The 22583-nt window shown below is 35.0% G+C and overlaps 1 protein-coding gene across 6 annotated transcripts in view; it reads right to left on the reverse strand.

The window, feature by feature from the left end:
• Positions 1–3500: 3500 nt before the first annotated feature.
• The window catches only part of LOC115886681 (UNC93-like protein), a 231945-nt gene continuing 212862 nt past the window's right edge, over positions 3501–22583 (reverse strand). For all 6 annotated transcript variants that reach the window (XM_030905936.1, XM_030905938.1, XM_030905934.1 and 3 more), the window contains 4 exons: positions 19753–19937; positions 17411–17656; positions 11974–12336; positions 3501–3894 (listed from right to left, as the gene is read on the reverse strand). In XM_030905936.1, coding sequence (XP_030761796.1) covers positions 11990–12336; positions 17411–17656; positions 19753–19937 — 778 coding nt within the window. In that variant the 3' untranslated portion in view covers positions 3501–3894; positions 11974–11989. The remainder of the gene's footprint in view (positions 3895–11973; positions 12337–17410; positions 17657–19752; positions 19938–22583) is intronic.

A 22583-nucleotide genomic window follows, 5' to 3' on the forward strand; every position in this document is an offset into this window, starting at 1 on the left:
CATACCTACATCGAAAATATTAGCCATGAATTACACTACCGAAGAAAAAGTATTGATGATTAAATGGTATTATCAAGGAAATAGTTATCAAAAGGTGTCGGACATGTTTGCTGCTCTGTATCTGAATAGACCGATACCTGGAAAATCTACAATCGCAAGGAATATCCAGAGATTTGAGACCAAAGGTACCCGAATAAATAACTGCAGATGTGAAGCAAGGTAGGAACAAAGAGAAGATGCAAGAAATGATACCGACTTGGAAGTTTTATTGTGCGTGGAAGAGAACGATGGAAAGATCAGCACAAGGAAACTTGAGGATGAAATAGGAATGGATCACACTACAGCGTTTCGAATTTTGAAACGACATCAATACTATTCCTTCAAATATGAAAAGCACCAAGAGCTACGAGATGGGAACGAAATACGGCGGCAGGCGTTTTGTTTTGATATGATGGAAAGAGCAAACACGGATAGGGAATTTTTAAAAAACATATGTTTCACTGACGAATGCACGTTTACCTTAAATAATGAACCCAATGTTCAAAATTATCGATATTGGAACAAAGAAAACCAACACAGGTTTGTCGAAACAAGGACGCAATATCCACAGAAAGTAAATGTTTGGGCAGGGACATTCGGACACAATATTATCGGGTATTTCTTACGCGAAATTTAAATGCAGAATATTATTTGGAACTACTCGAAAATCATATTTTATCTGCTTTACATGATGGCGCTAGGCAAAATCAGGAAGTTTGGTACCAAATAGATGGCTGCCCGGCACATAGTACCTTGGCAGTTCGGGAATATTTAGACAATAGTTTTAACGGAGACGTTATTGGCCTAAATCATACAGTAAATTGGCCAGCAAGGTCTTCTCATATTTCGCCAAATGGATTCCTTTCTCTGGAGCCATTTAAAAAACAGGATATACAAGGATAAAAAATACCCAAATCTAGACGAGTTAAAAAATGCTATTTCTGCCGAATGCAATAGAATTTCACTTTACCAACTAGCGAATGTAAAAAAAGAATTTTATGATCGCCTGGGTTATTGTCTAACAGTCGATGGAGGAATATTTGAACATCTTAAATCCTAAAGTTCTAACAATTTAATAGTACCTAAATTAATAAGTTATTGAATATTGTAATAATACTATAATTAACCTTGTAATTGATTACTTTATTTTACTTTAATTCATATTAATTTGCATTTATAAATACATCTTTAAGATTTCCGATGTAGGAATGAGTTTTCAATAATAATAAAGCACTAAATAGGTAAATTTCTGAAATGACAACTTCATTTGACAGTTATCTTTTACCTTGACTGGTGCTCTTAAGTAAATACAGCGCCATAAGAAAGAAGAAATATTTAAAAAGAAATCGGCGATAACTCGTAAACGAGCTAATCAAAAATATCTAAAGTTATTCTTTTGAATGTGGGTTTTAAAAATAAACCTTAATAGATATATTCTCTAAAATAATTAGGGAAGCCAATAATTGACCCCATTAAAATTTACATGGGATTTCCTATGTCCCGTCCGACGATGCAACACCCGGTATATTTATAATGAATTTATTTTTGTTTCCTAAAATATTTTGATTAAAAGAGAATATGTTAAAGTTGGCAACGCTGTGCCGGTCAAGCTTATAATCACGTGACTAAAAGTTTTTTTAGTATGATCTATATCTTTATGGGGAAAAGGAAGTAAGAAATAAAAGACATCATTAACAATTTAAAATACTCTATTACTGTATAACTATAACTAAAGAGGAATACTGAATAGAATTACAGTATCAATTCTGAGTAGTTCACCTAAAATATACAAACCTAAAGTCTACTTACATTAGGCCTTTTGCTGTACAAACATTTCAATCACTTATTCTCATATTATATATTAATATTATGTATACTCATAGTTAACTAAATCAAGATCATAAAATATAACAAGTTATAAATATATATATGTATAGCTTTAAACAATAACGGAGGTGTTCAGAAACGTTTCTGATGACGGGGGGTGTCAGCAAACAGAAACGTCCGACCTCAGATCGATCTCCAATCTCTACAAATTGACGATGATTAGAATTTTTCGCCCATTTTTAAGTCTTTTAGATGTTTTTGAAATATTTTTATTACTTACTACTCAGATGCAAAAAAAAACGCAACGGAAAAATTTTTGGTTAAGTTTAAAATGTTATATTTTTATATTTCTAGCCCTATTTTCTCGATTTTTTTAGCAACCTGTATATAAATATATCAACTTTAATTCGTACACACAGTTCACTATTAATTTTAGTATTTAACTTATTATACAGGGTTAATCGAAGAGTTGTTTTTTAACTTATCTTTAAAACGATATGACATTATAGTCTATAAAATGAATAACTTTGAATTTTGACCGTTATTTTTTACCAATACGGCAAATATAAAATCCCTCTGTCACAAAAGTTACTGATATTCTTTAAAATGAGTGCCTGAACGAATCAGATAGGTAACTCTTTTTACTTTCGTGAAATAGAAAAGGAAAATAATAAAACAAGTCACAGTCTTCTTGCAAAAATCAACACAAAATGTCATAATTGTCAAAAGTAAAATGTCATCAGCTTTTGGCATTTCTAAATATCAAACCAATGCAGTCTCTAATAGAACAGCCTCGGAGCGAGATTTATGACGTCACGCTAGTTAGATACTACGGATCAATAAAAATGTTGTAGAATACATGGAAAACATAATTATTCCTCGTATTTTTGGTTTGTATTTTAAAAATGTTACAGTTTACATGAAATATACATACAGTTAATAAATATATATACCTATTTATAGTAATAAATACTTTGGCAAATAAACTATGAACCATATAAATGCAGCAAATGTTTTACAATATACACATAATGAATAGGTACATAAGATAATGGGTAAAATGTAAAATATATTTTAAATTTTGGGGTTTAAAAATCGATCTAATTTAACAAAAAACATTCGATATCTACTAATAGTGATGTATTATTATTTGCATTCACAAAATTTATATGTATATTTCATGTAAACTATAAATTTTTAAAATTAATAATTTTTTATAAATCTCGCTCCGGGGCTGTTTTATTAGTTTAAAAAAGTTACTCACGAAATTATTGCAAAGGATGTTTTAAAGTTATGGTAAAAAAAGAACCCTTTAATTAACCCTGTATAATAAGCCAAATACTAAAGTTTATAAAAAACTGAGTTTATGATTTAAAGTTGATAAATTTATATACAGTTTGCTAAAAAAATCATGAAAATAAGGCTTAAAGTAAAGAAATAGAACACTTTAAAAAAATCAACGAAATAATTTTCCGTTGAGTTTTTTTTGCATCTGAGTATGTTTTTATTAGAGAAAAAGTACGAAAAATATTTCAAAAACATCCTTTCTAGGTTATGCTAGTAAATCTGATGCCACTGAATCAAAAATGGCACTGAACCCAGAACTTTAGGATGGAAATGCACAGAAGCAAGTCTCGGTGTTTTCGTTCTTTATTTTCTACACTTTTTTTCTTGTAAATAAATTCATTTTAGCATCACAGACAGACGTACATGTTATATGTTTGATTACAGTTTTTTTTCTATCCAGAAACATGCAGGATAAAAACAACAACAAAAAAAATGGCTACGGTACTGCCCCCTAACGGCTAATAACTATTTATATATACAACAAAAGAAAAAAATATATAACTGATCCTATATCGTGTAAAGAAATACTGTTTTTTGTTTTTATTTTAAGGTCACGCCTCGATCTTGATGATGATGTGTGGACTGGACATGCGCATGCACTGGCCCCGGGACAACAAAGGACACCACCTTACGTTTAGCTCAAGCGAATTATTACTGAATCCTAATATCCATATGGAATGCCTGGAACAACAAAAGAAAATCAGAATTAATATGTGAAAGGTATAATGCAAAAAAACAATATTTTTAAAATCTATTTTGAGTGAAACTTCTTTACGCGCGTTTGGAGTAAAAATTCAGGGCCGTGACGCACGAGCTAGCGTCAGGAAAAGTGGTAACGGCAGTGTTGCCAGAGCTACCCCATTCGGGGTAGCTCAACAATATTACTGTAAACCACTATAAAAAGATAAATACGAATTGTTGATTAGGTCCAAATTTTTTTCTCTTCTTAAATAAATTTAAGAGTTAACATTATTAAGCATTTGCATAAAAGTGTGTATTTTGAGTGGTGTTCCACAAAATTTGCAGGCTATTGAGGAAACAGAAAATGTACAGGGTGGTTTGGTTTGGTTTGGTTTGTTATAAGAGATAGACGAAAACTAATATCGCTGTCTGGAGCTCAATTTTCATCAAAAACATGATGGTGAAAACCGCACATCAATATCTGTTACCGTTTCGGAGTTACGGGGTGTTTTTCAAAAATGTGCATTTTTAACAAATCGTTGTAACTTTTTTACTATGGAAAATTTTGTATTTCTATGAAAACATTTCCAATGCACCTTTTTACGTAGAATTTAATGGTTTAAGTATATTTTTTTTAAAATTGATAATTTAAGAGTTATCAACAGAAAAATTGATTTTTTATTTGGGACACCCTCTATATTTTTAATTAACCGAAAAGAATTTAAAATTACCTTTCCAAAAATATAGCACACTTGATATTTTGTTATATTCCCCTTCGAAATACAGAATTTTTGAAAGTTCGCCACTTTTAACTAGTAGGCTTTGGACCCCTTATTGATGATATGCCCTTAATGGAACTCGAAAACATATTTTTCAGGCAAGACGACGCGCCGCCTCTGAACGTTGAAGTTATCAACAAATTTTTGCAGCCAATTTCAAGAATAATTGAAGAGCTAACCAAGATCCCAGCCGTTGGCCGTCGAGGTCGCCTGACTTATTGCCCATGGATCTAATACTATGGATATAATTGCGGAAGAATAAAGGTTCCTTATTCTTCCGTATAATCTAGACAAGAATTAGAAATACTTAGCAGTTATGAGAGGGTATCTTTCACCCCCACTGAGTTAATGAATTACGCGAGAAATGTTCAAAAACTGCCCCGTCTGTCCATAACAGAAGACGGTCGATATGTCGACCTGTAGCAAAATCTCATGTATTGGTTTGCTATTTATTTTTATTGTTATTAGGTATAGTTTAAATGTGTTGATGTTGGTTAAATATATTTTAAATTGTTATAAAACTCTGCATCTCTCAGCAAATATTATTTTTATTTTAATTGATGCTCACAGCTAGAATTTCTTTACATTACAGCCGGTGCCGTTCAAAGCCTACTTATTTAAAGTTGGCGAATTTTTATATACTCTATATCTCGAAGAGGAATCGAGTAAAATATCAAGTGTGTTATATTTTTGGAAAGGTAATTTTAAATTATTTTCAATAAATTAAAAATATACAGAGTGTCCCATATAAAAAATCAAATTTTCTGTTGATAATTCTTATATTATTAATTTTAAAAAATATATACTTAAACCATTAAATTCTACGTAAAAAGGTGGTTTGGAAATGTTTTCGTAAAAATACAACATTTTCCATAGCAAAAAAGTTACAGCGATTTGTTAAAAATGCATAATTTTGAAAAACACCCCGTAACTTCGAAACCGTAACAGATATCGATATGCAGTTTTCAACATCATGTTTTTGACAAAAATTGAGCTCCAGACACCGATATTAGTTTTTGTCTATCTCCTATAGAAAAGGGCGTTTCCATTTAAAAGCGTCGAATTTGACCCACCCTGTACAGATTACAGAAATTAATTGAAAATAACATTAATTTATATTAAAACAGCATTATATGTCACTTTTTCACACATGTCAGTGGTACAAAATGCAGGATTTTTTCAACAAGTAAAAGATATATCTGTGTAAGTTAATTTTTGTCGCTCAGCATATAGGTATATTGGTTACTACCGCAGTGTTCGATGACCACTGACACTTGACACCGTAAGCGATACAGCCTTGGTGTCTAGGTGGCGCTAGATGTAAATTATGTAGGGGGAGAATGGAACAAAACTTTATGTAGCGGGTGTTCCACTAAGAATAGGCTGCATCTCAAAAAGTATTAGCTGTAGAGTCTGTGGAAAAAATACATATGTAATCGCAAAAACAATTTCCGATGCACGTGAACAACTTTGAGTGACAAGCTATGGCGACAGCGCTGCCAGATTGTGATGGATTTATGAGATGAATCTTAATTTAAAAGTGACAAACAATATATTTATTATATAATTTTTAAAGATTTTTACGTTTTATTTTTAATTTAATAACTAATATTTTAGTAAGTAATTGATTTATTTGTTTTATAGCTTATTTTATTTATTACATATTGGCAAAAACTAGTCCATTATGAAGATTATTCTAAGCGCTATTATGGGTTATTTAGTTATTTATTGATGTACATCTTACAACGCCATAAGTGGTAATAACAAGTATGAGGAAAAAAAATAGGTCCTAAATAGTGTGCCCCATTTTGAGTTTTTTAGATAATCTCGGCAACGGTGCAATTCTCGACAAAAATACCTATATAGAAAATTGTTCTTAGATAAAGATAATTACACTTTTTTTCTAAAGTTAATAATAAAGTGGCAAATAGGGCGCAAATATAAGGGTTGGTTATGACTAGCCCTATCTGCAGTTCAATCTAATTTAAAGTTTAATGTTTAACGCCAACAGAAAGCAGTAACCACTAAATTATACTTAGAATTTTAATATACGTTCTTCTCTCACACTCCTCTACCCCTATAAAAAGGGTGATTTGTAATTATTTCCACATCACCCTAGAGGTGTGTATATTACGCGGCGAAGCAAATATCCTCCATCAATGACACACTCGCTGTTTTCAAAAATATGGTCTCGTTCTGGAACTTTATTGACAATCTGGTATAAAGCTGCTTTATTAGTTTTCCTCATTAGGCCTTTCGCATCGAAAAGAGAAAGAGGTACTGAAGCTAATTCGAAACTAAAGCACTTTTTTAACTACAGGCTAGAATGAACGGTGCAAATAATTCTTTGAAATAGTAATGTTGAGTCAACTTGAACATCATTGACATTAATTTTCATTGTATTGCTCAAACTAGATATCCGCTTTACACGACTGGCACGACACACTTTTAAACTTTTAAATAAAATCCCATCTTTAACATTTGATAATGAGTGGATTAGGCCTACAGGCGATACCACTTTAAAAAAAACGCATCAAATACTTTACCTCTAGTGTGATAAAAAACAGTGGAAAAAAGTACAAAACTCCCTTTTTATAGGGGTAGAGGAGTGTGAGAGAAGAACGTATATTAAAATTCTAAGTATAATTTAGTGGATACTGCTTTCTGTTAGCGTTAAACATTAAACTTTAAATTAGATTGAACTGCAGATAGTGCTAGTAATAACCAACCCTTATATTTGCACCGTATTTGCCACTTTATTATTAACTTTAGAAAAAAAGTATGATTATCTTTTTCATAGAAAATTTTATGAAGAACAATTTTCTATATAGGTATATTTGTCGAGAATTGCACCGTTGCCGAGATTATCTAAAAAAACTCAAAATGGGGGTATAGTCTGTGAAACGAATAACTTTGAATTTGACAGTTCCCGCGGGCTTTTCTAGTGTTACTTTTATTAGGTTAGCAACTTGCGGCCATGCTGATGCAATGCCGTCTCTAATAGAACAGCCTCGGAGCGAGACTTATGACGTCACGCCAGTTAGATACTACGGATTAATTATGTTATAGAATGCATGGAAAACATAATTAAAAAAATTAATAAATTTTTTGGATTATATTCGACACTATTCATATGACACAAAACTGATGAAGGCTATAAACGTTAGCTATAACCTTTTTTTTTAAACCAAAAAAATAATGGAAAACCAAATGAAAACTTAATCAGCGTTTTTCCCGAACCTAAATCCGAAGAAAATCAAAAATTTTAGAATAATTTTACTGACGCCTTTTTTTCTATGATATTGTATTATTTGTAATATAATTTTTCATGAATATATTTTATAATTTTATTATTATATTTTCATATATTTTATAATTTTTGTGAATGCAAATAATAATACATCACTATTAGTAGATATTGAATGTTTTTTGTTGAATTAGATCGATTTTCAAACCCCATAATCTAAAATATATTTTACATTTTACCCATTATCTTCATTATTCATTATTTGTATATTGCAAAACATTTGATGCATTTGTATGGTTCATAGTTTATTTGCCAAAGTATTTATTACTATAAATAGGTATATATATTGTATTTATTAACTGTATATTATGTATATTTCATGTAAACTATATTATTTTTAAAATACAAACCAAAAATACGAGGAAGAAATATGTTTTCCGTGTATTCTACAACATATTTATTAATCCGTGGTATCTAACTAGCGTGACGTCATAAATCTCGCTCCAAGGCTGTTCTATTAGAGACGGCATTGGTCTGATATATAGAAATTTCAAAGGCTGATGACATTTTACTTTTGTCAATTATGATATTTTGAGTTGATTTTTGCAAGAAGAGGAAGAACTGTAACCTGTTTTATTATTTTCCTTTTCTATTTCACGAAAGTAAAAAGAGTTACCTATCTGATTCTCGTTCAGGCACTCATTTTAAAGAATATCAGTAACTTTTTGGATAGAGGGCTTTTATATTTGCGATGTTGGTAAAAAATAACGGTCAAAATTCAAAGTTATTCATTTTATAGACTATAGAAACAATGTCCTGGGGGATGAGGCACACTATTTAGGGGTGGGAACTTTTCAGTTTATTAATACATATGATGTCTTGATTATTTCCAACAATTTTGAAAACTTTATGAATTTTGTCGGATATATCGCAATTTGAGCCATAATATTACTGAACTATTTATCAGGGAAGCTACAAGCTCTTTGCTTCAACTGTTTAAATGCTTTGGTATATTTTCAACACACAATTTCAAGAAATGCAATACAAAAACTCGAAAATTTAGATTTTAAAAGAACTGTTTGTGTTTAAAAGTAAATTTTTTAAAATAGGCAAAAAACGAGAATTACTCACAAAGATTCAACAATAACACGATATTATACAAAATAATGACTGACATTAGGATAATTGTCAAATAATAAACAACCTTGCTGAAAACAGCGCAATGTGACCAACATAGCGATAATAAAATTCGGTTTAAACTAATTTTTGCAGCTTTAATCTAAATAAAATATCTGTTACAATCATTTGCTCTACAAAGTAAGGTGAAGAGCTGCTCGGTATCTTAAATTATACAACAAATTTAAACATTTTTGCCAAAATTTCATTTATATAGTCAGGTTTATAGACTTTAGTGTCAATGTCGATATGATTACTGACGTGCATTGGAAAATGTTTTGCGATTGCTCATAACTAAAGAAGCCACGAGAAATGGCTGGAAATTATTTTCAAGTTTGTAGAATGACCGCGAGGGGGCGCAACTGCTATGGCAAATAAGATAATGGAATTTTCACTTAATTTTACCTAGATAAGGGGTACTATAAATAATAACTATGTTTACTGGCAGACCTTGCAGTGGAACATTGTTCCTTTTTAGAATTACCCGTCATTTAAAATCACCAGAAAATTGTATTTTCTGTCAATTTTTGGATGTATCTAGTGTGTTCCACATAAGTCCACTCTCCCCTACGTAAACTAAGGCGGTCCGAGAGACCTTGGTGTTGCGACCGGTTACGTATGTTATAATTAGTTGTTAATTGAGCGAGGAATTAAACACAACAGTTTGGGACGGAAGAAAAAAATGGTTATTATTTATTTATTGTTTGTTTAAGTCAGCGCCGGCGAATCTTGTAATTTTGCGTGTTAAACAGAAATACCTTTTGCTTTATGAATATGCTAATTTTTAATAGATTATTTCTAAAAATAATCGGAAATTTATAGAAAATTAATTTCCGTTGGCGTTTGTAAACAGAATGACCACTAATCCTGTTTAGAAGAATTAGATATTATGAAAAAACCGGGAGAAATGTGTTGACAGGTCTTATATAGGACTGACTCCAAGAAGGACTGACAACAGATGGACCACAAAAATTACAGCATGGTATTCACGAGGAATTAAGAGACCTAGAGGAAGACCAAACCTGAGATGGGACCATGATATTAAGAAATTAGCACGGATAAAATGGGCCCGCATAGCCAACAATAGACAACAATGGGACCAAGCACAAAGAGAGTATCTAAATATGTGAGGGAGGCTACACCATAATTGGAAATGGTTGAACAAGCTGAGAACGATGACCACTTCATTCAGAAGTGGGATTAATTAGTGGTTTCAATTACACTTTATACTTTTTAGTTTACGATCATTCACAATGTCAAAAACACAATTAAAATTAATAGAATATCCTAGCAACCGCTTAGTAGCGTTTGTCAGTTGTATGCATAGAGAAAGCCAAATATTTAGCTTATAAAGCAATCAACTTTTGATTTCCAACCACAATTTCTCTTGGCGGATGATAATCAAAGGTTAAAATGACATTCCTCGCAAACATTGAAGTATAATTAGTGGAAAAGTCAAAAGTTTGTTAACTTTTTCTACTAATTGAAAATGACCACTAATTTAGACTTCCTGAATGCTTACATTGAGAAGGAACACACTTCTACGCTAATTAAAACCACTTATTTATAGCTACTAATTGCGAGGTTCCGAATGAAGCTTAAAGCTTATAAGCTTGTTCTTTTAATTTCAATGTAAGCATTCAGAACGTCAAAATTAGTGGTAGACATTTTCAATTAGTGGAAAAAGTTATCAAACTTTTAACTTTTCCACTAATTATCTTCAAAATTTGCGAAAAATGTCATGCTGGCATTCGATTATCTTCCGTCAAGAGAAATTGTGGTTAAAAATCAAAAGTTCATTGTTTTATAAGCTAAATGTTAGGCTTTCTCTATGGATACAACTGACTAACGCAAGCTGGTGCTAGGAAATTATATTAATTTTAATTGTGTTTTTTAAAGGTTATGAATGATCGTAAACTAAAAAGTATAAGTGAAACCACTGATTTATTCCACTAATTGCGAGGTTCTGAATGAAGCTTAAAGCTTAATAATTGGTATTTCTGCCCACGTATACTCATTTTCCCTACCTCTATATCTCTGCGGCATACACTGACTTTTTATAGTCCTACCGCATCGATAAAGTCTCCACCACAAATTTAAAATATGATTTTATCGATGCGGTAAGACTAGGAAACTAGTCCTACAGCATCGATAAAGTCTCCACCACAAATTTAAAATGTGATTTTATCCATGCGATAAGACTAGGAAACTAGTCTTACCGCATCGATAAAATCATTCTACCTCCCCCAACCCCAATAACTATAGTAAACTAATAGGATTGCTCATCCTCATAAGTATTTTCGTACGTTCGCCTATTTCCGCTCTTCACTGACAGTTGTGACGTCATTGTAGTCCTTGTCATGATAGTGTGTATTATTGGTTGCCTATAGTAAAGTTATAAAATAACAGCTGAGACATTTTGAGTTAATTATTTTGTCGATTTTAAATGTGAAAAAGGTGTTTTTAAAGTTTTTAGAGCTATAGAGTATATAAAAATACTTTCAGTTTGTGTTGTGGATTATGACTAAGTGCCAACGATATTGTTTATTAATTATTTTTAAGCAAAATATGGAAGTACTCTAAAAGGAATGTCTGCAAAATGGGATGCTGGTAACTGCTGTTCTTAAAAATACATTATCCAAGTATTTAATACGATTTATACAGTTAATTTTCTATACTGCATACATAAGGTGTTTAAATAAATAAACCAAATAATGAAAGTTTTGCATACGGCAACCAATAATACACACACTATCATGACAAGGACTACAATGACGTCACAAAGCGAGGAGTTTTCGCATGCATCTGGCAGACACTTTCGGCTGAATGAGCAGTCCTATTTGGTTAACTGTTCTTGCCCCAACCCAGTCTACATACCTAATAAATACGTAGTCTACAAATGCGTGACGATGATCTCGTCGTCGATGTCGTCTTTCTCGTCGTCCGTCGTTTCCGGTTCGGCCTCGATGGCGGCCGCCGCGGCCGCCTGCTTGCTGGCGGCCAGTTCCGCCGCCTTCTTCTCCTTGGCCTTCTGCCTCTTGACTTTGCGCAGGTGGTGGATCTCCACCACGCAGTAGAGCAGGAAGCCGAACACGAGGATGGCCAGCTGGACGTAGAGCTTCATGCGCGCGCAGAGGTGCGTGGAGTAGGCGTAGGCCACGACGAAACCTACGGATTCCCAGAGACGGTAGTTGGAGAAGGCGGCCTCTTTGTTTCGCCTGAAGAGGGCGCCGTACAGACCTGGAAATGGCAGATGATAATCGGTTAGTAAATTTACGAGATAACCAAAAAAAGAGATAGATTACATAGCAGTATGGTTCTTTCAATAAAAAGATTAAGGAAGGAGCATATCAAAAATAAAACGTGTATAAAAAAATGTAAAAAAAAACGTGTATAAAAAATGTAACGTGTTTGCAATTAGAGCGCAGTCATCAGCGTATTTAAGTTCTGTGATGAATTTTGTACGTGTTTTTGCCCTCAGTCTTTTTACGTTGAACAGACCGCCGTCATATCTGTATCTAATGCCCAATCCTCTCTCCTGCAGTTTGCTGTCCACTATAATGGAGAGCGCTGCCATGAATATGTTGAATAGGAGAGGCGCGAAGACACATCCCTGCCTAACTCCTGTATTAGTCAGGAATTTTTGTGACCTAGTTTATTGCTGGCTGTATTTAGTTGGTTAATTTGTGCTAGTAGATATAGCGTAAAGAATGAATGTATAATCATTACAGATGTTGACTAAACGAGACTAAGACGGTACGGCAAATGAACTGAACCATGACTGACATATGTGTGAACCGACCTTCATTAGTAAGTTCAGTTTTGCAAATACATAATTATTTTTGGCGAATTTTTATACACGGTATGTTATCGAATCCTTGCGAATTTATTTTTTTTGCCGGAAAACGAAATTCATGCAAGAACGTAATGTCATAATAAATCGTTTTGTTTCTCGCTAATGACAGGTCGCTTACGTGATCGTTAATTCGAAGGAAGATTCTGCGGCAAATTACGTTCATTAGTACCGCTTTAATGAGCGGATAACAAAGCGCTACTAAATTAACAGCGCTAATAAAATCTATAGACCCGCTATTAGAAAAAAATAACGTGCTAATAAAAAAACTGAACGAATGTCAAGTGTAATTGCACTTATTATTTAAAATTGGAATTACTTGGTGTTTTATAAAAGTTATAGATACACGAAAAAAAAAAGAAAATACTTGTATTTTGTATTGTATTGTATTTGACTAAGAGTGGGTCCCAGGTGGGACCCTCCACTGCGGCCGCGAGGGCCTATTGTGGCTCAGTTTCTACAAGCTCTTTAATAGAAAAAGAGCATTAAAGTTCACCCTCAAGACCCAGCCTTTTAACATAGACCGTTATGTCCGAGGGTGATATGTCTTCTAGGTCTGATAGGTCTAGCGTGGGTTTGCCAAACACCTCAAACCTGGTCCTGCCCCCAGCGGGGCAGGTACACATAACGTGCTTCATTGTTTCGTCATCTTCCATACAGAATCGGCATTCGGCGTCTTCCACCAGTCCCATCCTCTGTAGGTGTGATCTCAGCCGGCAGTGGTCCGTTTATACTGCAGTAAGCGTACGCGCTCCGTTCTTATCAGCCTTTAGGAGTTCATCTGTTCTACGTTTGGATGGCTCTGCTAGGATTGTCTTGGCATGTTCCATTCGATCCCGAAACGTCGCACCCCTAACCCATTCACAGAGCCTGTCTCTTGCGAGATTTTTTGGTACGCTAAGTGTCGGTTCTGGGCCCACGAATGGCGAGCCTGCACCAGTTTTGGCGAGTGAATCAGCACGTTCACTTCTCTCTAGGCCGACATGTCCCGGTATTCATATTAGCGATACTTTGTTCTCATCTCCTAATATATTGAGTAGCTTCTTACAACGAAGAATCGTCCTGGACGTGCTTTTCGTTGCCTCAAGTGCTTGATTTGCAACGCGGCTTGACTATCCGAAAATATGCTTATTGTTTTCCCGGTGTATTGCTGTTCTACCAGCTGTTGCACACTGGTTTCAATCGCATATAGCTCAGCTTGGAAAATTGTAGATTGACTGTGGTAGATCTCAGTCTTTGGACTGCTGCAGTAAATTCCTGCGCCAGATCCTTTATCGTTTGTGGATCCGTCCGTGTACCAACACATTTCCGCAAGTAATAAGCCGTTTCTCGGCTTATCCCATTCGTCCCTATTCGGAAACAGGACGTTGTAGGTGCGCGTCAAGAGTTGGATTGGTGGTGTAAGATCCGAGACCATTCCCAGAATCTCATCCGATTGTAGTTCGTCTACTAGTCGGTTTTGTATGAACATGATTGTTCCTTGGTTCTCTCGTAAGAAAACACTTGGTTTAATGTTATTAATTTTAACTTGAGCATATGTTAGATTTGTATATCATCATCATCATCATTTTCAACTTATTCAACCATTTCCAATTATGGTGTAGCCTTCCTCACAAATTTAGATACTCTTTGGGCCCACTGTCGTCTACTTTTGGCTATGCGGGCCCAAGTTATCCCTGCTAATTTCATAATATCATGGTCCCATCTCATGTTTGATCTTCCTCTAGGTCTCTTAATTCCTCGACTGGAGTTGGCACGCGCGAGGCACTTTTTACACTGAACGTTATTACACAGCGATGCAGGGACATGAACGTCGATATATATGCCTGCTTTATAGATTATAAAAAGGCCTTTGACTGTGTGTCGCACCAAAGGCTTGTCGAGATTCTTAGAACCACCGGTGTGGATGAGGGGGACCTGCGCATTATCACCCGGTTATACTGGAACCAGACTGCAGAGATCAGGGCGGATGGCGGAACATCTGATGAAGTAGCAATTAGGAAGGGCGTCAGGCAGGGGTGTGTATTATCCCCACTCCTTTTCAACATCTACTCCGAGGCGGTATTCCGTGAGGCACTAGAGAGCGTTGAGGATGGTACCCAAGCAGCATTTGGACGTCGGGACAACGTTGTGTTACGCGACCAAACGTCGGGGCGCAACGTCGGCACAACCTCGTGCCAACCCTAGTCTGCACTAGTTTGGAGAATCATTTTTGGGTCGAAACGACGTTGGATACCGACGTTGGCTAGAAGCCTAATTTAGTACAAACTGCAACGTTGTTTAAAATCCTAATTCACAGAAATACAAAACTAATAATATTCTCTAAAACACAAGACTGTCCTCAGAATTAACACCTTGGTGTTAATTCTGAGGACAGTCAAGTATCAGAATCTCAGAACAAGTATCGTCCATAAAGTATCTAGGAGTCATAGTTAACGACGCTTGCGACTCCAAAACTGAAATTACAGCGAAGATCGAACAGGCCAGGCGTACTTTTCCTTCCATGAAAACCCTCTCCTCCAGCCGAGATCTAACTGCGCATACGTATGCTGCGTTGCTACATCTTTCCAGTATTTCTCTACGGCTCTGAGAGTTGGACACTCAATCAGACATTGGAAAACCGCATTAACGCTTTTGAGACGTACTTGTATCGTCGTATGCTGCGTATATCCTGGATGGATAGAGTGACAAATGAGGAGGTACTCAGGCGGATGGGCAAAGATAAAGAGCTCCTATCAACAGTGAAGGAAAGGAAGTTACAGTACGTCGGTCACATCATGAGGGGTGATCGATACGAGGTGCTCAGGCTGGTCATCGAAGGCAAAATCTAGGGCAGGAGATCAGTGGGAAGAAGGCAAAACTCCTCGCTTAAGGATCTGCGTCGTTGCTTCGGAAGAACATCGATCGAAATTTTCAGAGGTGTGGTTTCACGCACCATCATAGCCAGTTGAATCTCCAACCGAAGAAGAAGATGAAGGGTACCATGCTGTAATTTTTGTGGTCCATCTGTTGTCCGTCCTTCTTGCCAGGTGTCCCGTCGATTGCCACTTAAGGGATGTGATTCTGTGGATGACATTACCTGAGTCTTTAGTCGTATCCACTCTATTCTTTTACGGTCTTTCTTGGTTATTCTCAGCTTATTTCGTTCCACTGAGCGTTGTGCGACCTGCAGTTTCCTTATAATGTCCGCTTTAAGTGTCCAGGTTTTGCATGCATAGGTCATGACTGGTAGTACACATTGGTCGAATGTTTTCTTCTTTAGATAAATGAATTTAAAAAAAAAAGATAAAATTCTAGATTTGAATATGATTCAGTTTCTTCCACAAGTTCAGTGATATACATTTGAAGATATTTTATTCCATTTCTTGTTGCACACGTTAAAAAAAAATCATTCATAACTAACGAGAAATAATAAATGACGTTAATCTAAGTATTTCTAAAAATATATACGTGTTTATATAGAGAATCTATGAATATTGTATGAATTTAAATAAAATAATAAACAGGATTCTGTATGAATGCGTATAATGTGTCTTTAGTTTAGCGGAAAGCCAGTTGGTTGGTTGGCGACCCAACAGCCTTGCCCCGAGCTAAAGATCAACCGGTTTCAACCAGTTACCTAATGAACGTTGAAACAGAAAGCCGGCGACTCGCCTTCCTAGTTCTACAGGGCGAGGCAACAAAAAACGTCCGTCTAATGTCTCTTGACTGCATATAGCTAGAGCTTTGAATAAAAAGATTAAGGAAGGAGCATATCAAAAATCTTGTATGTATATCATATAGTCACTTACTAGGGAAAAGTTATTCCATTATTTCACTCAATTTTTGACCGAGATCTACCGCACTCTACACAATAATAATAATAATAATGAGTCTTTATTAAAACGTTGCGACCTGCAGTTTCCTTATAATGTTCGCTTTAAGTGTCCAGGTTTGGCATGCATAGGCCATGACTGGTAGTACACAATGGTACACAATCAACTATTTTACAGTCTTTTTCGATAAATCACAATAGTGTCACTGTTAATTTAAGTTCTGCCACAATTTCCATCTAGATTTATTACCTTTATACAACTATCAGTAGTAGAATAAATAATAAATAACATAAAATAAGCTCCGTAAAGACTGACAAATCCACAAAATTTCAAATGTGTCAATCCACAAATCAAATTCAAATGTGTCACATGAATCGCCAAACAGAACTGTCAAGGATCCTCACCCTAGAGTCCTTTTTCCGCCCACCATGCGTGAATACATGGATAGCATTATACTCCTTCCATAATCTTTTTATTCATAGAGCTAGAGTAAAAAAGTGCGGTGTTGCGAACTACGTATTTCTTAAAAATTTGTTATGAGTGTTGGTCGCGCCCAAATAGTCAGTCTTTTGAATAAGACGCTCGAATAATTTTTTTCTTATTTTCTAAAGCGACCGTATGCGTAAAATTCAAACGCGCGACTTACCGTTGACTTGTGTCTGCCAGACAGCGTCGCCGACACCCCACAGACCGGAGGCCATGAAGAACGAGAGTGGTGTGGCAGGATGCGGTCTCCAGATGAGCAGCCACACTTGGAGTCCTGCGTGGACACATACTCCCAGGATCATGATGGGCACCCTACCCACGTACTTCATCACGCTGCCGAAGAGCAAACTGCAGATGGCGTTGACCACGCCGAAGCAGATCATGACGAAGCCGACATTTTGGACACCTAAAAGTCAAATTAATTATAAGTATATCAAAAATACCAAAAATATAATACATAAAATTGTGATATAAAATTATATTATTTCTTACTGAATTAATATAAGTTTATATCGTCTTGGGTCTTGACTACGCTAACCATAAATATAGTCATACAATTTATAGGTAACAACCATGAAATACAATAGAGATTTTGAGTAATAATATAAAATGAAAATGGACACTAATCTAACTACTTTAATAATTTATTTACATCATTAATGTCACATAAAATAAATTTACAAAAGAACAGTTTTATCGACATCTCCTGCTACAATATTTTTCTGCCCCAGCCACTGAAGGTATTAATCTTTAGGTGTGCTTTAGGGGGAAGTAATGCTTGTTGTGGCCGGCCGTAGCGCAAGCAGTAGTGTGTTGATCTGCGGTGCGACAGATGGTATGGTACTGGGGCTTTATTTATTTAATTAAAAATATTTATTTATCTAAATAGAGCGACCAGCGAGCCGCCAGCTCAAGAAAGGCAATGGCAAACCACCTTGAGTATATTTGCCTTGTACAGCCTCTCAAATAGTGCCGTTCGGATTCGGCGATAAGCTGTAGCTCCCGTGTACTTGTGAAACACGGATGACACTACATGCGAGAGGTGGCAGACGCTCTGTATAGAATATGGCACTGTAAGAAGAATGCTTGTTGTGCTTCTTCAGCTTTTTTAATATTTCCTCCATTTTAATGGAAACATACTCGAACGTTTGCCGAATTTGTGCGAAAGGTATTTTTTTTGACAAAAAATTGAACTCGATTGACAACAACCGTCAATTTATAAACAGGTCATTTAATACAATAATATCCTGGCAACAAAGTTCCTATTAGCAGCGGTAATACAAATATACCGGAAGATTAATAAATGTAATATATTTGTGTCGTTTTAAAATGGTACAAAATTACTTAAATTCAGTAAGAAATAAATATAATAAGTATTTCGTTTCCATGTTGAACACTATATTTAATTTGTTTTACCATAACGACCAAACACTAACCCTAAAATCCTCTAAAAAAGTACTGCCAGCTATTTTGATCATTGTTGAACGCTCCGTATAACTTGGTTACTTTATTTTCATACGTAAATTTGTTTATTTACGTTTTAGCAGGATTTGCAATACTATATCGACGTGGTAGAACTAGAATTTTTAACCCTTCCAGGTTACGATTTTATCGCCTTCGTGAGACTATATTTTATTTAACTCCTCCAAACGATTAAACACTAGAATGATAGCCATAAATTTTTATCGGCAAACGGCAAAACAATTTGATATTATCCAGTACTTAATAAAAAATGAACGTCTTTTTCCTTTACCTTTTAAGAAAAATAGTTCTAGGAATAGATATGGAAATTTTTTGTGTAGATATTATTGATTTTTAATGGTAAATAAATGTTTTAAAATCCCAAGAAAAGTATTGTTTAATTATGCTTTGGTCGTGGATTATTAGAAGCTTTGTTCATTAATTGGAGATTATACCGTATGATCGAAAAAAAAAACGGCGCCAGCAATGGCTATGAAATGAAGATCGCTGTCATTTTTTATACTTATGTAAATTTATATGGCGAATGTCTCATCGATGTTACCAAGAAAACTGGACGCCGTTTTTTTCGCTCATACGGTATATGACTTCTTCCTATTCTAGTATACATGTAGTAATACCGTATAATCGAAAAAAAACGACGTCAAAGACGGCTGGGGAAAGACAATCGATGATAATTTTGAGTCATTCTCTAGAAGTCGTCTTCTAAAAATTGACATAAAACTTGCCAAAAATTAACACTTATTATAGAAAGATTAAAAAGGGATAGATCGTTCCAAGACACACAAATCTATTTTCAAAAAAATTGTTTTTTTTTCGAAATTTAAACCGCACATTTAAAAATCATTTTTACTCAGTATAAAAGTAAATTATAAACTTCTTAGGTTAATTCTCTTATGCCTCAAATAAATTATAGCCCTACCACGACGATATAAACTCGTGCACTCAATGTACAGTTGAACCATGTCGATAAAGTGGTGCCTTACAGTTATTTAACGTACAGAAAAATACTTAAATACTTACCTAAGGCACAGGAAACGTAAGATTGTGTGAAGTCAGCACTTATGAAGGCTTGCTCCACACCGATGTATATCGTGATGGGTATGAGCAATTGTTGGTAGGGTTTTTTCAGTTGGTAGGCCGTAGCTGAGAGAAGCTGGATGCCGCTGATTTCGGGAGCGCTGTTTCTTCTTTGCCTCTCTCCATATCTGAAAATAAAAGAAAAATCTATTAAATATAATACAGAATAAAGGATTTTTTTAACTTTAAAACTAAATCCTTTGAAATCAAATATAAACATAAAAAATATTTACAGCAGAAAAGGCGAAGGCGCTGGGTTAAACGTAGTTTCTACTAAGAACACGGAGGGGCGCTTTGACCCAAAATTTTACTATTAAGTTTCATATCTATCTTAATAGAAGATTATTTTCTTTTATCATTTGACAATTTTAAACGTCAAAATTAATAAAAAGAAAAAAAAAGAAAAAAGAAAAGCAGAAAAGTACTTTGCTAGAATGGTCCTGGCAGCCTAGGCAACGCAACTCTCTCCTGAAAAGGAGAGTTTGAAGAGAGAAGAAAGAAGAAGAAGAAGAAGAAGAAAGGATAAGAAAAACGTCAAATCATCCACGCCGCTCATCGGGATGTTGTGAGTGTCACGTTGGCGGTTTTGTGTGATTTATCATAATTTACTGTTATGAGCTGTTATATTTCACTCTATTACAAATACGGGCACCATATTCCTTCAGCTAGGAAGTAGAATATTGATTTATTATTAAGTGGTCGTGGACAAAAACTTTATTTCAATACATCGGTGTCCAAAAATTACCAGAAATAAGTTTTTAAAAATGTTCTCCTAATTATAAAATAGGTAAATTACACGAAATTCGGTGATTTTTCACAAGTTCTCGATTTTTTTTGTGAAGTTAAAGGAGTATGAAGGTTTTTTAAGACTCCGTTGGAAAAATTCGCTCGAAAATTTCTGACAACACTGGCTTGATCCATTATAAGCCTCTGTAGAAACTACTTTACTTTCTTTTTTTACAATCGCCTCGTATAATATCGGTATTTTTTTGCATTCTCTCTGCTTAACTGCAATTTATTTAGAAAATAATAATTGTTCAGCAAACGTTCTTTTACTTGTTACGTGAACACGTACATAATACTCAGAGATAAAATGTTTTTTACTATAGAAATACCATTCGCAATGTTTTATTATAAAATATGGGAAAAGAATTAAAATATTTTCGATGAAGAACGAGACCGGTTTTGTGCGAACCGATGCGGATTGTACCGGATTAATTTGCTAAGCTTGTTTATGTTAGTTTAGTAACATAGACGCAGTTTTCAAAAAATATATTCCTTTAAACATAAGAGCCCAGATTTTTTCTGTTTAAGGTTATATTTTAAATAGCAATACAAAAGATATATAAACATTCTTGTTCCTCAATAAAAACTGAAGATAAAATATCAAAAGGATTAAGACAAGGGTGTTGCCCGTCAACAACTTTATTTAAAATATACGTTAACCAAGTTTTAAAGCAGTGGAAAAGCAAGGGTAGAGGCATGGGCATTTGGGCATACCAATTACTGAAGATTATTGTTTATATACTTTGCAGTTCGCTGACGACCAGGTTATTTGTGCAGGAGACAAAGATGACTTAGAATATATGACACGAAAACTTAAAGAGGAATACCAAGTTTGGGGACTGGAGATGAATATAAAAAAAATTAATATCTCTGCATTGGATCGGATCAAACAGCAATAAAACTGGATAATGAATACATACAAACATGTAACGAATACAAATACCTAGGCGTTACTTTCGATAAATCCGGGAAAGACGACAGCGAAATAAGCTCGAGAATAGTCAAGGCAAGAAATGCAATAAAATGTCTGAATAATATACTCTGGGGTAACGAAATAGGTAAAGACAGAAAACTAAGAATTTATGATGCGATAATCAAGAGCAATCTGTACGAAACGAGACAATCAGGGACAAAATGGGTAGACAAAAAACTATAGTAGAGGAAATAGAGAGTGACCAACTGAAGTGGTATGGACATGTGAAAGGATGGACAACACGCGACTGCCTCAGAAGGTACTAAACTGGTTTCCACAAAAAAAAGGAAACGGAGAAGACCAAGGACAAACTGGATGGATGAGCTCAAGGTATCTGCGTGACGGAGACTGGAATGAACGAAATCAATGGCGACTAGGCATCGCACAAATTATTTAAAAGCGATTCTTAGCGTAGCCTCCCTCAGATATTTGGATAACCTCTTTGTAGTTGGGCCCATTGTTGTTTATAGTTAGCTATGCAGGCCCAAGTTATCCCTGCTAATTTCCCAATATCATGGTCCCATCTCAGGTTTGGCTTCTTCTAGGTCTCCTAATTCCTCGTAGTTGCTCTAATTGCAAAAACGTTACAGCAATTATAAGAAATGTTCACCACATATTCCTGGGCATACGAGGCTTTGTCCCTTAAGCTGAACATCGATAAAATTAAAATCATGTGTACTCTTCCGGAATATCACAACAATGCTATAAAAATCGGAGAAGAACTATTGAATATGTAGCGGAATTCAATTACCTCGGCAGTTTGGTTTAGGAAAAGGCCAATATCGACTCTGAAATTCAGCACAGGATTAGAAGCGCCTCAAGAGCATTCTGGAAATTAAAAGACAGGGTTTTCTACCAACATGAGTTGAGCACAAGAATGAAACTTGCAGTGTACCGAGCAATAATAAACCCCACCATGGTATATGGAAGCGAAACCTGGGTGCCGTACCGCCGGCACACGAACGCATTAAACAAGTTGCAACGGAAACACCGCCTACCGAAATCTCTTCTTTAT

Source organism: Sitophilus oryzae, unplaced genomic scaffold (assembly GCF_002938485.1).
Source record: "Sitophilus oryzae breed Bouriz unplaced genomic scaffold, Soryzae_2.0 scaffold_494_pilon_pilon, whole genome shotgun sequence".
NCBI lineage: Eukaryota > Metazoa > Arthropoda > Insecta > Coleoptera > Curculionidae > Sitophilus > Sitophilus oryzae.